General features: G+C 41.9%; 1 protein-coding gene across 1 annotated transcript in view; it reads left to right on the top strand.

Moving 5' to 3' along the window:
- RYR2 (ryanodine receptor 2) overlaps window positions 1-14,082 on the top strand; it is a 765,551-nt gene that overhangs the window by 711,554 nt on the left and 39,915 nt on the right. Inside the window, exons 88-89 of the mRNA XM_042907783.1 lie at window positions 11,095-11,199; window positions 13,637-13,718. Coding sequence (XP_042763717.1) covers window positions 11,095-11,199; window positions 13,637-13,718 — 187 coding nt within the window. The remainder of the gene's footprint in view (window positions 1-11,094; window positions 11,200-13,636; window positions 13,719-14,082) is intronic.

Raw genomic sequence — 14,082 nt, 5'->3', positions numbered from 1 at the left:
CATTCTTGACTTATTTCTGATCTTAGAAGAAAAGCTTTCTGTTTTTCATCATTAAAAAAATATTTGCTGTGACCTTGTCATCTTTGACCTTTATTATGTTAAGGTACATTCCTTCTATACCCACTTTGTTGAGAACTTTTATCATAAGTGGATGTTGAAGTCCATCAAATACTTTTTCTGCATCTGTTTAGATGATCATATGATTTTTATCCTTCATGTTATTAATGTGGTGTATCACATTGAATGATTTACAGATGTTCAACCATCCCTTGCATCCTGAGAATAAATCCTTCTTCATCACAGTGTATGATCTTTTCAATGTATTGTTGAATTCAAATTGCTTAAATTTGTTGAGGACCTTTGCATCTATGTTCATCGGGGATATTGGCCTGTAATTGTCTTTTCTTGCTGTGTCCCTGTATGGTTATGTTATCAGGGTAATTCTGGCTTCATAAAATGATTTTGGAAGTATTCCTTCCTCTTCTATTTTTTTTGGAAGAGTTTCAGAAAAATTAGTGTTAATTCTTCTTTGAATATTTGGTAGAATTACCAAGGAAGCCATCTGGTCCTGGACTTTCATTTATAGGGAGTTTTCAAATAACTGATTCAATCTCCTTATTGTTAATATGTCTATTCATATTTTATATTTTTTCATGATTTAGTCTTGCAAGGTTGTTTGCTTCTACAGCCATTTTATCCATTTCTTCTAGGTTGTCTGGTTTGTTGGAGAATAATTGTTCATAGTAGGCTTACCGTCTTTTGTATTTCTGGGGTATCAGTTCTAACATCTCTTTCATTTCTGATTTTATGTGAGTCTTCTCTCTTTTCTTCTTAGTAAGTATAGCTAAAGGTGTGCCATTTTGTATATCTTTTCAAAGAACCAGTTCTTGTCTCCATTGATCATTTTTATTGTCTTCTTAGTCTCTATTTCATTTCTTTTTGCTCTGATCTTTGTTATTTACTTCTACTAACTTTGGGCTTCAGTTGTTCTATTTCTTGTTCAACGAGATGTAAAGTTTCGTTGTTTATTTGAGATTTTTCTTGTCTTGAAGTAGGCATCTATCATGATAAATTTCCCCCTTAGAACTACTTTTTCTAGGGGTGCCTGCGTGGGTTAGTCAGTTAAGCATCCTACTCAGTTTTGACTCAGGTCAGATCTCACGGTTGTGAGATCAAGACCCACGTCAGGTTCTGTGCTGACAGTGCAGAGCCTTCTTGGGATTCTCTCTCTCCCTCTCTCTCAGCCCTTCTCCTGCTTGAGATCTCTCTTAAAATAAATAAATAAACTTTAAAAAAAGAACTGCTTTTCTTCTGTACTCCTTAATTTTTGTTACTATATTACTATTTTCTATTTTCTAAAGATATTTTTAATTTATCTCTTATTTATTCATTGGCTCATTGATTTTCCAGAAGCATGTTGTTGCTTATTTATGAATTTTCCAGTTCTCTTCTTGTAATCGATTTCTCGTTTCATACCATTGTGGTCAGGAAATATGCTTGATACATTTCAGTATTCAGTCTTTCTTAAATTTGTTAAGACTTGTTTTGTGACCTAATAAATATATGATCTATCCTGGAGAATTCCATGTACAAGTAAGAAAAATATACATTCTGTTGCTTTTAGAGAGAATTTTTTGTACATATTTGTCAAAGTGGTCTGTTTTAATGTGTTGTTTCAAGCTGATGTTTCCTTATGGATTTTATATATGGGTAATCTATTGATATAAGTGTGATATTAAAGTTCCTTACTATTATACTGCTGTCTATTTCTTAACTTAAATCTGTTATTATTTTCTCTATCTATTTAGATGTTCCTATGTTGGGTGAATAAATATTTACAAATATTATATCCCCTTGTTGAATTGACCCCTTTATCATTATATAATGACCTTTTTCTCTTTACAGTCTTTGTTTCAAAGTCTGTTTTTCTAATATAGACATAGATACCAAGCTTTCTTTTGGTTTCCATTTGCAAGAAATATCTTTTTCCATCCCGTCATTTTCCATCTGTGTGTCTATATATCTGAAGTAAGTCTCTTGTAGGCAGTATATGAGTGAGTCTTGTTTATTAATCCATTCATCAATTTATGTGCTTTGATTAGATATTTTGATTCAATTATGTGCTTAGATAATTTAGTACGTTTACATTTAAAGTAATTGCTGATAGGTATGTAGTGATTGCTATTTCATTCATTGTTTCTTGGCTTTTTTGTTTTTTCTTCTTCTTTTCTTCCTCCTTTGTTTGTTGTTGTTTCATGACTTTCTTTAGTGGTATGCTTTGATTCCGTCCTCATTATCTTTTTTACATATTTACTATAGGTTTTGCTGGGTGGTTACCATGAAGCTTACATATAGCAACTTCTATTTATAGCAGTGTATTATTTTTTTTAATTTTTTTTTAGTGTTTATATTTGAGAGAGAGGGAGACACAGAATTCAAAGCAGGTTCCAGGCTCTGAGCTATCAGCACAGAGTTCGATGTAGGGTTCAAACCCACACACCATGAGATCATGACCAGAGTCGAAGTTGGATACTTAACTAACTGAACCACTCGGGTGGCCCAACAGTTTATTATTTTAAGTTTATTTATTTATTTTGAGAGAGAGTGTGCACATGCAAAAGTGGGGGAGGGACAGAGAGACAGGGAGAGATAGAGAATCCCAAGCAGTGTCACTGTTGGAGTCACTGTCAATGTGGAGCCCAACACGGGGCTTGAACTCATGAACCACAAGATATGACCTGAGCTGCAGTCAGATGCTTAACCGACTGAGTCACCCAGGCACCCCATAGTAGTCTATTTTAAGTTGATTACAACTTAAGTTTGAACACATTATGGAGCTCTACATTTTTATTCTCCCCACCCCTCATGCTTTAAGTTCTTGACATCACAATTTACATCTTTTTATCTTGTATATCCCTTAACTAATTATTGTCATTACAGTTATTTTTACTACTTTTGTCTTTAAAACTTATACTAGCTTTATAAGTGATTAATCCATGATGTTTGCTATGTATTTACCTTTACTAGTGAGATTGATACTTGTATATGATTTTTTTTATTGCTAATTAGCACCTTTTCTTTTCAGCCCAAAGCAGTCCCTTTAACATTTACTGGAAGGCTAGTTTAGTGTTGATTATTTCCTTAAGCTTTTGCTTGTTTGGAAAACTCTTGATCTCTCCTTCAATTCTGGATGACAGCTTGACCAGATAGAGTATTCTTGGTTGAGATTCCTTCTGGTCTGTGAAGTTTCTGCTGAAAAAATTTGCTGATAGTTTGGGAGTTTCCTTTTATGTAACAAGTCGTTATTCTGTTGCTACTGTTAAGAGTCTCTCCTCGGCTTTAACTTTTGACATTTTAATTATAATGTGTCTAGGTCTCTTTGGGCCCTTATTTGGTTACTTTCCCAAGGCTATGGAAGTTTTCTGCAATTATTTCTTCAAATAAGTTTTCTGCCCTTTCTCTTCTGTTTCTGGGACCCCTGAGATGCAAATAATATTTGGCCTGCTATTGTCCCAGAAGTGCCTTAAGCTTTCTTCACTCTTTCATTCTTTCTCATTTTTGTTATTCTGGAGTTTGCTCCACCTGGTCCGCTGTTGAACCCCTCTTGTGTATTTTTCAGCTGGGTGAGTGTATTCTTCGGCTCTGTGATTTCTGTTTGGAACTGTCTTACATTTTCTTTCTTTGTTGAATTTCTCACTCTGTTTGTCCATTTTTCCCCCTCGATTTTGGGGAGCATCTTTATGACCGTTCCTTTGACCACTATATTGTTTCATTAATATTTTTTTTCTGAGGTTTTAGCTTGTTCTTTCATTTGGAATATATTCCTCTGTTTCTTCATTTTTCTTGATTGCGTTGGTTTCTGTGCATCAGGTGAAACAGCCATCCCTCCTGGTCTTGAAGGAATGGCCCCCCCTTAGGAGATGAACTTTATCGTTCAACCTTACGCTAGCTCTTGGTTGTGTCTCAAACCATTTTAATTGTCCAAGCAGTCTATTTTGTCTGAATAACTTATAGTAGTTGAGGGTGTGCAAGACCGGTCAGTGTCCCAAAGGGGAAGATCTTAGCCCCTGGAGTCAGGCTGATTGGAAGCTAGACCCTCAGGCAGCAGCTTTAAAAAAAATGCAAATATATACAGTCCTATGGGATTATAAACATAAACCCTGCTGGCCCCAGAGCAAGGCAATCTGGGAGCAAGGCGGTTGCAAAACTCGGGGTACCAGATGAGTGTACGTGTTCCTTTCTGGGAGATGCCAGTGAGCTGTAGTGAGGCAGAGGGCGGGGGACACAATGATGGCATCCCTCAGCCTGTGTTCCCTGAGAAGAGCTTCATGGCCCCTAGATGCGTGCGAAACCTGAAGCATGCCCCTAAGGTGAAAGCTCCAGGACTAGCAAGTAGGCGTTTTTCACAGAAGGACTGGAGGTATGTTTCTCTCCACTCTCTGCAGTACTTGGGGGTCATAGCCTGGCCAGAACTGTTTCCCCACTTACTACGGTCCCAGGGGACCCAGGAACATAAGCCACCCTGCTCCCCAGAGCCTAGTAATCCAGGGGTGTCCCGTGGGAAGCAGGTCACACAAACCAGGTACCCCGCATAGAAATTAGGGTGTGAGGCATATATAAGATCTCCCCTCTGAGAGACGCTGGTGCCCTGGAATATGGCAGAAGGAGAATGCGAAGGTAATGCCCGCTTTTCGAGGTCTCTGGAGGGATTTACCGTCAGTCTTTAGTTTGTTAATGGGAAGCCTGCCCCCTCAGGCTGCAGCTGTGCTGAGAAGCTGATAGACCTCTTTCACAGAAGGACTGAGCTCCTCCTGGGTCTGTCCCAGCTTGCTGTGGCGGCTTCTAAGAACTCTTACATCATTGGTGACAGTCCCGTGGACTGCGAGCTTAAGCCTCACTGGCCGCCAGAGCCAGGCAATGTAGACTTGTTCCCTGCCAGCAGCCACAAAAATCAGGGCACCAGAGACGACCATAAGCTTCTTTAGGTAAGATGCCAGTCTGCTGGATGGAGCGAGGGAGAGGGACAGCACAAAGTGTGTGTTCACTGGCCGTCCTTCCCAGAGAGGAGCTCCATAGGCCCCTGTCCGTGCGCCACACCAGAAACCTGCCCCCAGGCCCCAACACCTGCACAAACGCGCAAGCCTCTTTCTCAGAAAGACGGATGGAGAGCTTGGCTGGCGCAGTCAGTTGTGCGTCTGACTGTTGCTTGCAGCTCAGGCCATGATCTCCGCTTGCGTGGATTGGAGCCCTGGGTCAGGCTCTGCGCTGAGAGTGTGGAGCCGGCTTGGGATTCTCTCTCCCTCCCCCTCTCTCTCTGCCTGTTCCCTGCTCACACACTCTCTCAAAATAAATAAATAAACATTGAAAAAAAAAAAGAAAGACCAGGGGTGTATTTCTATCTGCTGTCCGTGCGGTACCCTAGGAGTGACGGGGGCTGGTCTGCTAAGAACCGCCCGTCCGATTGTTACAGTCTCAGGGGACCCAGGCTCACAAGTCTACCGGTTGTGTGCAGAAGCTCCCTTCTGGAGGTACTGCTGCTCCCAAGCACAGCAAAGGAAAAACACACAGGCCTCAGTGGCCGGAGTGTAAATATGGCACACGCCAAAAAAAAAACAAAAGAAAAGAAAAAGAGGAGAAGGAGAAGAAGAAGAAAGATGGAGCCGACTGGCTTTAGTCAAGCACTGGGACAGCATGGAAGGGAGAGCCCACAAACTGGAGAACAGAGATGGTGCCTGCTGGCATTAGTGAGACAGCGGAAAAACAGGAAGACGGCACCCAGCAGCCTCCACCCCTGGAGAATGTCCCGGTGGGCCCCTGCCCCTCAGACCCACGCTTTAAAATCAGGAAATGCGTCTCTGTCACATGAAGTCTGGATGCTTTACAAAGGGCACCTTCTGCGCTGGGCGCTGGGGTGGGTGAGTCGACACAAGGGCACTTTATGAGCCTGTCTTTCCTTAAGTTCACCACAGCCCCATAGGTCTGGCGGGCGGGAAGCCCATTGGTCTTAAAAGCCAGATGTTTGTGGGGCTCGTTTCTCAGGTATTGGTCCTAATTGGGCTGCCCCACGTGGGGTACAATCGCTTTGCTCCTCAGGGAGAACCTCCAGGGTTTGAGATTTCTTCCAGTTGTTGGGTGTCCTACCTGGGGTGGAGTTTGTGACGAGATCGCTCAGACTTTCCTGCCTCCTACCACGTGCTTTCTTTTTCGTTTTTAAATTTTTAAAAAAATTTTTAATGTTTTAATTTTATTTTTGAGAGGAGAGAGAGGGAGTGTGTGTGAGTGGGGGAGGGACAGAGTGAGAAGGAGACACAGAACCTGAAGCAGGCTCCAGGCTCTGAGCTGTCAGTACAGAGCCCGACGCGGGGCTCGAACTCATAGACCGCGAGATCATGACCTGAACCGAAGTCGGACGCTCAACCGACTGAGCCACCCAGGCGCCCCCTCTTATGTCACCATCTTGAACTGGAACCCCAAACTTCATTCTAATTTGTTCATGTCACAGAGAACATTCTATGTGAGCATTTCAGAGATAAAGTAGCTTGGTTTATTATGGCTTGTTCATTTTTTAATTTCTTGTTACTCCTAGTTTACGTGGCATTTTTATATAATTTAATCATTTCTGAATTATATGTTTTAGAAAAAGTTATTTTGTAATACTTTTAGATATACAGAAAAGTTGCAAAGAAAAAGTAGAGAGTGGGGTGCCTGGGTGGCTCAGCTGGTGAAGCGTTCGACTCTTGATCTCTGCTCAGGTCATGATTTCACAGTTCATGGGATCGATCCCCGTGTCTGGCTCTGCACTGACAGGGCAGACCCTGCCTGGTATTCTCTCTCTCTCTCTCTCTCTCTCTCTCTCTCTCTCTGCCCCTCCCCTGGTCGCACCCTCTCTCAAAAATAAATACATAAGTAAACATCAAAAAACAAAAATAGAGTCTGCACGTCAGATTCACCTGCCTCTCCCTAACATTGACATTTTATATAACTATGACACGTTTATCAAAAACAAGAAATTGAAATCACAGTCTTCTGAACTAAATTATAGACTTTATACTGACTTTATCCATTTTTCCATGCATGTCCTTTTTCTGTTCCAGGAGCCAGTCCAAGCCACCCCATTGAATTTAATGAAATATATTTTGAAGAAGCTTGCATTCGCATCATATTTATGACTGTTATTAATACTGGGAATAAAAGCTCATCACTAGCTTCGTGCTTATTTTGGACTCCCTTTTAGATTACGCTATTGTATACTGCTTTTGATTCAAATTTTTGCTAACTATAGAGAATTATATAAGAGGGAGATCCAAAACCAATGAAGTCAAAGTAATCATCTATAGGATTTCATTGCAGTTTTAATAAAGGGGAAAGAATAAGAATTGCTTGAATAAGAGGACATTACATTGTCTAAGTTCCTAAATTAGGACCACAAAGTGGTGAGAGAAGAGAAAGTTTTATTTGTTATTGCCAGAAGAAATTCAATCTGCAAGTAAGACCATCTTGCCCCCTGGCAGTCAGCAAAGGTTTTATATGATGCAGACACCGGGTAGATGTGAGAAATGACAGTTACATGGTGGGGTGCCTGGATGGCTCAGTGGGTTAAGCATGTGACTTCAGCTCAGGTCGTGATCTTGTGGTATGTGGGTTCGAGCCCCGTGTCGGGCTCTGTGCTGACAGCTTGGAGCCTGGAGCCTGCTTCAGATGCTGTGTCTCTCTCTCTACCCCTCCTCTGTTTTCACTCTGTCTCTCTCTGTCTCTCAAAAATGAATAAATGTTAAAAAAAATTTTTTTTAAAAAGAAGGTTACACAGTAAGGGAGGTGCAGGTTCCATCCAGATCAGTTATCATTTCTCGGAAGTGCAAGAGTAAAGGTTGAGCAGGTTCCAGAAGTTCATTAAGTTTTGTTTGTTTCGGCTTTCGAAGGAAAGATGGGTACCTTGGCCTTCAGTCTCCAGCTCTGTCGCATCAGGGTTGTAAAACCAAGTCTTGGTCACCTAGAGCTTGCAGAAGATCTTAGTCCTGTGTCATTTATAAAGATTAAAATAGTAAATACCACATGGAGAAAGTGTCCTGTGGCTTGAGGAAACATCCAGGCTGTTTTCTTGGAAATGGCATTTTAGGGCTCACGTAGTGGCCCCCTGCCCCTTGCACCCTCCCAGGTTTTTGCACCACGAGACATGATGCAGACACCGACTTGAGCCCCGGTGGAATCCTGAAGACCCGTCGCCTTGAACCCAGAGTTGTAACAGCCAGGACTGAAATACACTGTAAAAGCACTATAGCCTGGTCCCTGAATTTATTTATTTGTTATTTTTTTAAAGTTTATTTATTTATTCTGAGAGAGAGAAAGAGAGAGCAAAAGAGGGGCAGAGAGAGAGAGGGAGAGAGAGAATCCCAAGCAGACTCTGTACTGTCAGCGCAGAGCCTGATGCAGGGCTCGAACTTGTGAACCGTGAGATCATGACCTGAGCTGAAACCAAGTCAGATGCTTAGCCAGCTGATCCACCCAGGCGCCCCTGGTCCCTGAATTTATTAACATGCAGGTGAAAATAACCGGAGTCCTCCTCACCACCGTCTCGCACTTAGTTCTCTGGGCCATTTCTTTACCACTCTTTCAATGGGTCTTGTGCACTGGCCGCTCTCAGGTAAGTACAACTCCTTCAGTCACTTTGTCACAGTAATAGCACTGTGGCACACTCAACTCTTACCCTATTTGAAACCTCCCCTCGCCGTCAGGCTGGAAATCCCTCCCATCTGACAGAGGGTGGAGTACGAGGGGTGCGATCTGGGATTTTCTACTGTCTTCCGCAGGATTCCTCTCTTCCTTCCTTCCCTCCTTCCCTTCACTCTGGCATCCTCAGGGTCAGAACTGCGCAAGAGGAAGAAGGGAAGGAGTGGCGGGGGGGGGGGGGTGCGGGGGGAGGTCTTCCTTCCTCCTTGATTCAGGAGTGCACAGTGGAGCATGCCCTGTGGCATCTCGTGTTCGTTAGTGGGCTCAGCCCGCTGACTGCTTCCAGCGCCTGGACACGCCTGTTTGCCCACCCAGCTTCAAATTACTCCCCAGACCCTGTGCGTCCGGTGGCCTCTGTCTGTCTGCCTTGGAATCACATCGCTCTTCCAGATGGTCTTGTTGGACAAGATCCCAGTCTCGTTGGACGGACGGGATCTCTTCCTCCTTAGTAGCCCATATGAGAAAGACAAAACTTTTTTTTTTTGGTCACTTTGTGCCTTTCACATTTTTTAAGTTTATTTATTTATTTTGAGAGAGGGGGGGAGAAAAAGCAAGCATGTGAGTCGGGGACGGGCAGAGAGAGAGAATCCCAAACAGGCTCTGTGCTGTCAGAGCAGAAATCAAGAGTCGGATGCTTCACCGACTGAGCCACCCAGGTGCCCCTGTGCCTTTCACACTTTCTGATACCCTGCTTCCGGAGACAGACACCAGGCACGTCGGGTGGCTCTCTTAACGGCTCCTGGCTCGCGGGGTGTGTCTGCCCTTGCAACACAACAGAGGTGGAAGGGGGAGACGCCCAGCACGCAGAGAGCTCTCCCAAGTCTCTCCCTTTTCAACTTCGTCCCCTTTATATCCTTAGGGTCGAAAGGTCTATTTAGTCTCCTCGTTTGCATGAACTTCGTCTAGCCCCTTGCTTTGGAAATGTGGAGGTACCTGGCACTTACTGTCTTTTACTGTCAGTTTTAGGAGAGAAGAGACGCTGACACAGGACAGAGTTCCGTGTCAACATCTCATCAGCATCTGCATTGTGCGCATCTCCCCTGGTCACTTGTTTCTAGAGTGAAATCTGAAACATGTTTTAATGTTCTCTCAAATTGAAACTCATTATGAGTCATTGGTCAAAAGGAACGAATGAATTGAAAGTTAAGAAATGTGTTGTGTGTGTGTGTATATATACATGTATGTATATATGTGTGTGTATATATGTGTATATATACATACACACACACATATACACACACATATATATATATATATGTGTATATGTGTGTGTGTATATACACACACACACACATTTTTTAAAAAAGTAAAATCCCGGGGGGCACCTGGGTGGCCCAGTCAGTTCAGCGTCCGACTTCAGCTCACGTCATGATCTCACAGTTTGTGAGTTTGAGGCCCGAGTTGGGCTCTGCACTGACAGCTCAGAGCCTGGAGCCTGCTTTGGATTCTGTGTTTCCCTCCCTCTCCGCCCCTCCCCTGCTTGGGTTCTGTCTCTCTGTCTCTGGGAAATAAATAAATAAATAAATAAATGTGAAAAAAATTTTTTAAGAAATAGACAAAATCCCTGTTATTTATTTCCCTGGTTGATGTAGGTACGTTTGCAAAACTTGGTGATTGTAGAATCTTTCTTTGGAGATAAAAATAGAAACTGTCTCCATTCAAGCTTTGTGCCTGCTACAACACATGCCCCCTAGTATCCCATGAAGATCACTTCCGAAGTATGAGCTAAGACAGCAAAGTTAGGTTCCACTTGCCCTGGATTCCGGGTTGGGGAATGTAATGATCAACTAATAATCTTTTAAAATCTCAGTGGTTGTGCGATTGGTAAAATAGCCGTACACTTACGAAAGCACTGAAGAGGAGTTTTCCTCAATGGGGATGCTTTGTCCAGGTTACTATTTAGCGATAAGAAATAATTGCCTCTTATCTGAAGCTGAATCGCAGACCCTTTTCACACCAGGTAGTAAGTCTGATTGCTTTCATCTAATAACCCAAAGACCTGGACCTTACCCTCTTCCTCTAAGTCAAAGAAACTAAAAGCCAGACAAAAATGAGAGAATTCATCATTCTTTTTTTTTTTTTTTTTGTCTCTATTTTATTGTGCATGCAGAAACAGAACATGAATGTCTTTGAGGAACTGTCTTTGGATTTATTACACTGAACATCTCAAAGGAGAATATACTTACCCCCTGAGGGTACTCTGCCATTATCACCACTGTCGATCTTTCATTTGGGTTCCTATTTTTCCAGATACCATGTTGGTGATATGTAAACGCTAAGTTAATTTTGTTCCTCCCTATTGTTGTAAAGTTGATTTGGCAGTTCGGTTACCTGGGGATGATCACTGTGTGTCTGTCTCCGGTCCAGGGTCCTTGCACTGGGAATCAGCAGAGCTTGGCCCACAGCAGGCTATGGGACGCAGTTGTGGGCTTCCTTCACGTATTCGCCCACATGCAGATGAAGCTGTCTCAGGTAAACTCTCTTCCCCATCCCAACGCGCAAGGGACGGTAGTCATCTGTATACTCAACCTGCTTTCCTTTGTTTGAATATGATCTTTCTTAGGTCACTTCTTTATATACCTTTCACTCCATATTTTAAAAAAAAGTTTTCAATAGAATAATTTTATGTAAGCTGAAAATATATGGGAGCCATTATTCAAATTTGAGAACAAAAGATATTAAGGAGTTGACTATAATGGAGAAATAGAATCGTTCCCAAACACTGTCTATTTTACAATCCTTCATAGACCCACTTCTTGGTGATTACTCACTAGAATTTTCCTCCTTCCTCCAGGTAATTGAAAAAGGATTTGTAATCTGCAAATCCCTGGTGAAAGAGAGACAGTTTCCTTGCTGAGTCATTAACAAGCAGCTGTTCTCAACAGATGACGTTCATTCATTAACAGGACATTTAACTTCATGAAAGTCAAAGAGAAAAAGTATCTGAGGACAAGCACATAAAGAATAGACAGATTGTCCACCTGTGTTTTAATGTTAACTTGGGAGTGCATATTGAAAATATCAGCATATTATTTCCTCACTACTGTATCTATTTCATTCGAAGCTAAGAGATACACGAATGGAAAAATTCTCGATATAAATCTTGAGTAAATGTGTCCCTTTGATAGGGTGAACTTTGATGATCTGTCCTGAGATCTGATGTACCTGTCTGGGTGTGGGTGTTCGCAGGTGTCAGGGGGAGGAAAGAATGATGGAGTTAAGACCAGAAGACATTCGTGTGTCCTGTTAGTGTGTGCCAGCTCCCTTTCCTCCAGTGAAGTGAGGACACTTGGGCTTGCCCCCCGCCCCCCTCCACCGCGGCCTATAAGCAGGAGCATATTGTCAAAGAGCAACAAAGCCAGGCACTGGTTGAAGCAATGAGGGCAGGTTTTAATCAGAAATAACTATCGCAGTAGGGAAAAGAGTCCAGCGTGAACTGAGCTCCACTTGGATTTGTATGGAGGTGACTGGGTATTTTTAAGGGAGAATGAGGGAGTAGGCAGAAGGTCAGTAGAGGCTGTAAGGGAGAAATTACAAAGGGTTGATCGGTACAGACGCGATGGGGCCAGCTTGTCTGCAGGCTGGCAGTTGCCCTCACACAGATACTGGGAGAGGAGACCCTGCCCCGGGTGTCAGCTGGCACAGACAGGAGTTTTTTTTGGCAGCCTTGAGTTTTTCCAGGCAGGCCATCTAAGGTGGGCTAGGGTCATGCTAGGGATGCGGCCTTGAGCCAGTTAACCCCTATTAGGGTTTTGTTCAGGTCTTTAAAGCTCAAGTTTGGAGTCTAGTTGGGAAGAGGATTCAGAGAAGCTTGGCTAGAGTTTTGTCAACAGCTGGTTATTGGTGACTTCCCCATATATAAGGGAATAACGTGATTCTTTCATCTAATCACTTTAGTAAGTAAAGGAAACCAGCAGGAACCAAATTTATACACTCAGAAGAGAGTTCTCATTCTGGTGTATTTCCATCACTTTATTAACGTCTGGTGCTACCTAGTAGTTGTTCAGTTTGTAGACCTAGTCAAGGGGACACTATGTAGAAGGAAATAACCTTATGTAGAGCAAAATCTAAATGATCAAAACGATACCTTGTATAATCTTTTACAAGGAAACAAGGCATAGTTTAAAAGTAAAATTTGATGACCCATAATGTTGTAATGTCAACATAAGTATGTTCTGTGTTGTTTGGACACAGCATACCTTTGTAAAAGAATTTTCCATGGTGAAAAATCAAAGGCAAACATAAACAAAGAAAAAATCCAGAAAATCTTAACCAGAGAAATATCAAGGAGTTTAATAAAATTGGTAAATAAGATACATTATACATTATTCCTGTAGGTGGTACTTGAGTACATTTTTGTTAGATTTATATAAAATAAATTTATGTCCCTATCACTGTTAGGCATGTTTTTCCAGAATAAGTTAATTTTTATAAAACATATAGCATTTCTGTGTAATAAGTTAGGAGGAAAGAAAGACGAGTACAGCCTTCAAGTAAACGAAACCTGTCTAATGCCCAGAGGTGCCTGAGTCTTCCCTGGCCCTGGAGAACCCGCTGCTGCTTTCGTCCTTCTGTGCCCATGTTAGACTCGTTTGTTGTCCTCACACATACTTTAATAAAATGAGATAGAATCAGTAGTAAGTACTAATTCTGAATTGTATCTGTTTACAATTTACAGTTTACAGTTGTATCTGTTTACAATACGCTGCATATTTATGCTTGACCTTTCTTTAGTTCTACACTTCTGAAAAGTGTTTACAATTGGCAAAGCACTTCTTTTTGTGAGAACAAGTACAGTGTTCTTGCTACATAGTCTTCTCATATTATCTAAAATGCAATGTACACATTATGTATTGTATGTCATGTATTATATGTTATATGTTAATATAACATATATTAATATTTTCAGGATTCCAGTCAAATCGAGCTATTAAAAGAATTAATGGATCTTCAGAAGGATATGGTGGTCATGTTGCTGTCCATGCTAGAAGGTAGTTTTGATTTACATTTTCAAGTTCCCATTAGCCTTCGATTTCAAGGATCAGTATGTGCTTGCTTATGGAGTCAGCATACTGCAAAGCATAAAATATCAACGCTGAGATGTGACGGATACCTTGGATTTATTGCTGGCTTTATTACTGTTTTCTCAAGGTTATTTTTTAAGAGATATCTTGCATATCTCAGCTTCTATAGCTGGGAGATGAAACCAGTGGTAACTTACAGGGACACTTGTCATTTCCTAGTGATATCCTAAAGAACACGCTCTCCAGACATAGTATATATGAAGACGTTATTTGTTTTGTCCATTGGTTTGTAATCATTGGGCATTACAGGCATGTGGATAAAGCCCGACAG

This window comes from Panthera leo, chromosome D2, assembly GCF_018350215.1.
Source record: "Panthera leo isolate Ple1 chromosome D2, P.leo_Ple1_pat1.1, whole genome shotgun sequence".
Taxonomy (NCBI): domain Eukaryota; kingdom Metazoa; phylum Chordata; class Mammalia; order Carnivora; family Felidae; genus Panthera; species Panthera leo.
This window is presented reverse-complemented; position numbering and strand designations above follow the sequence as displayed.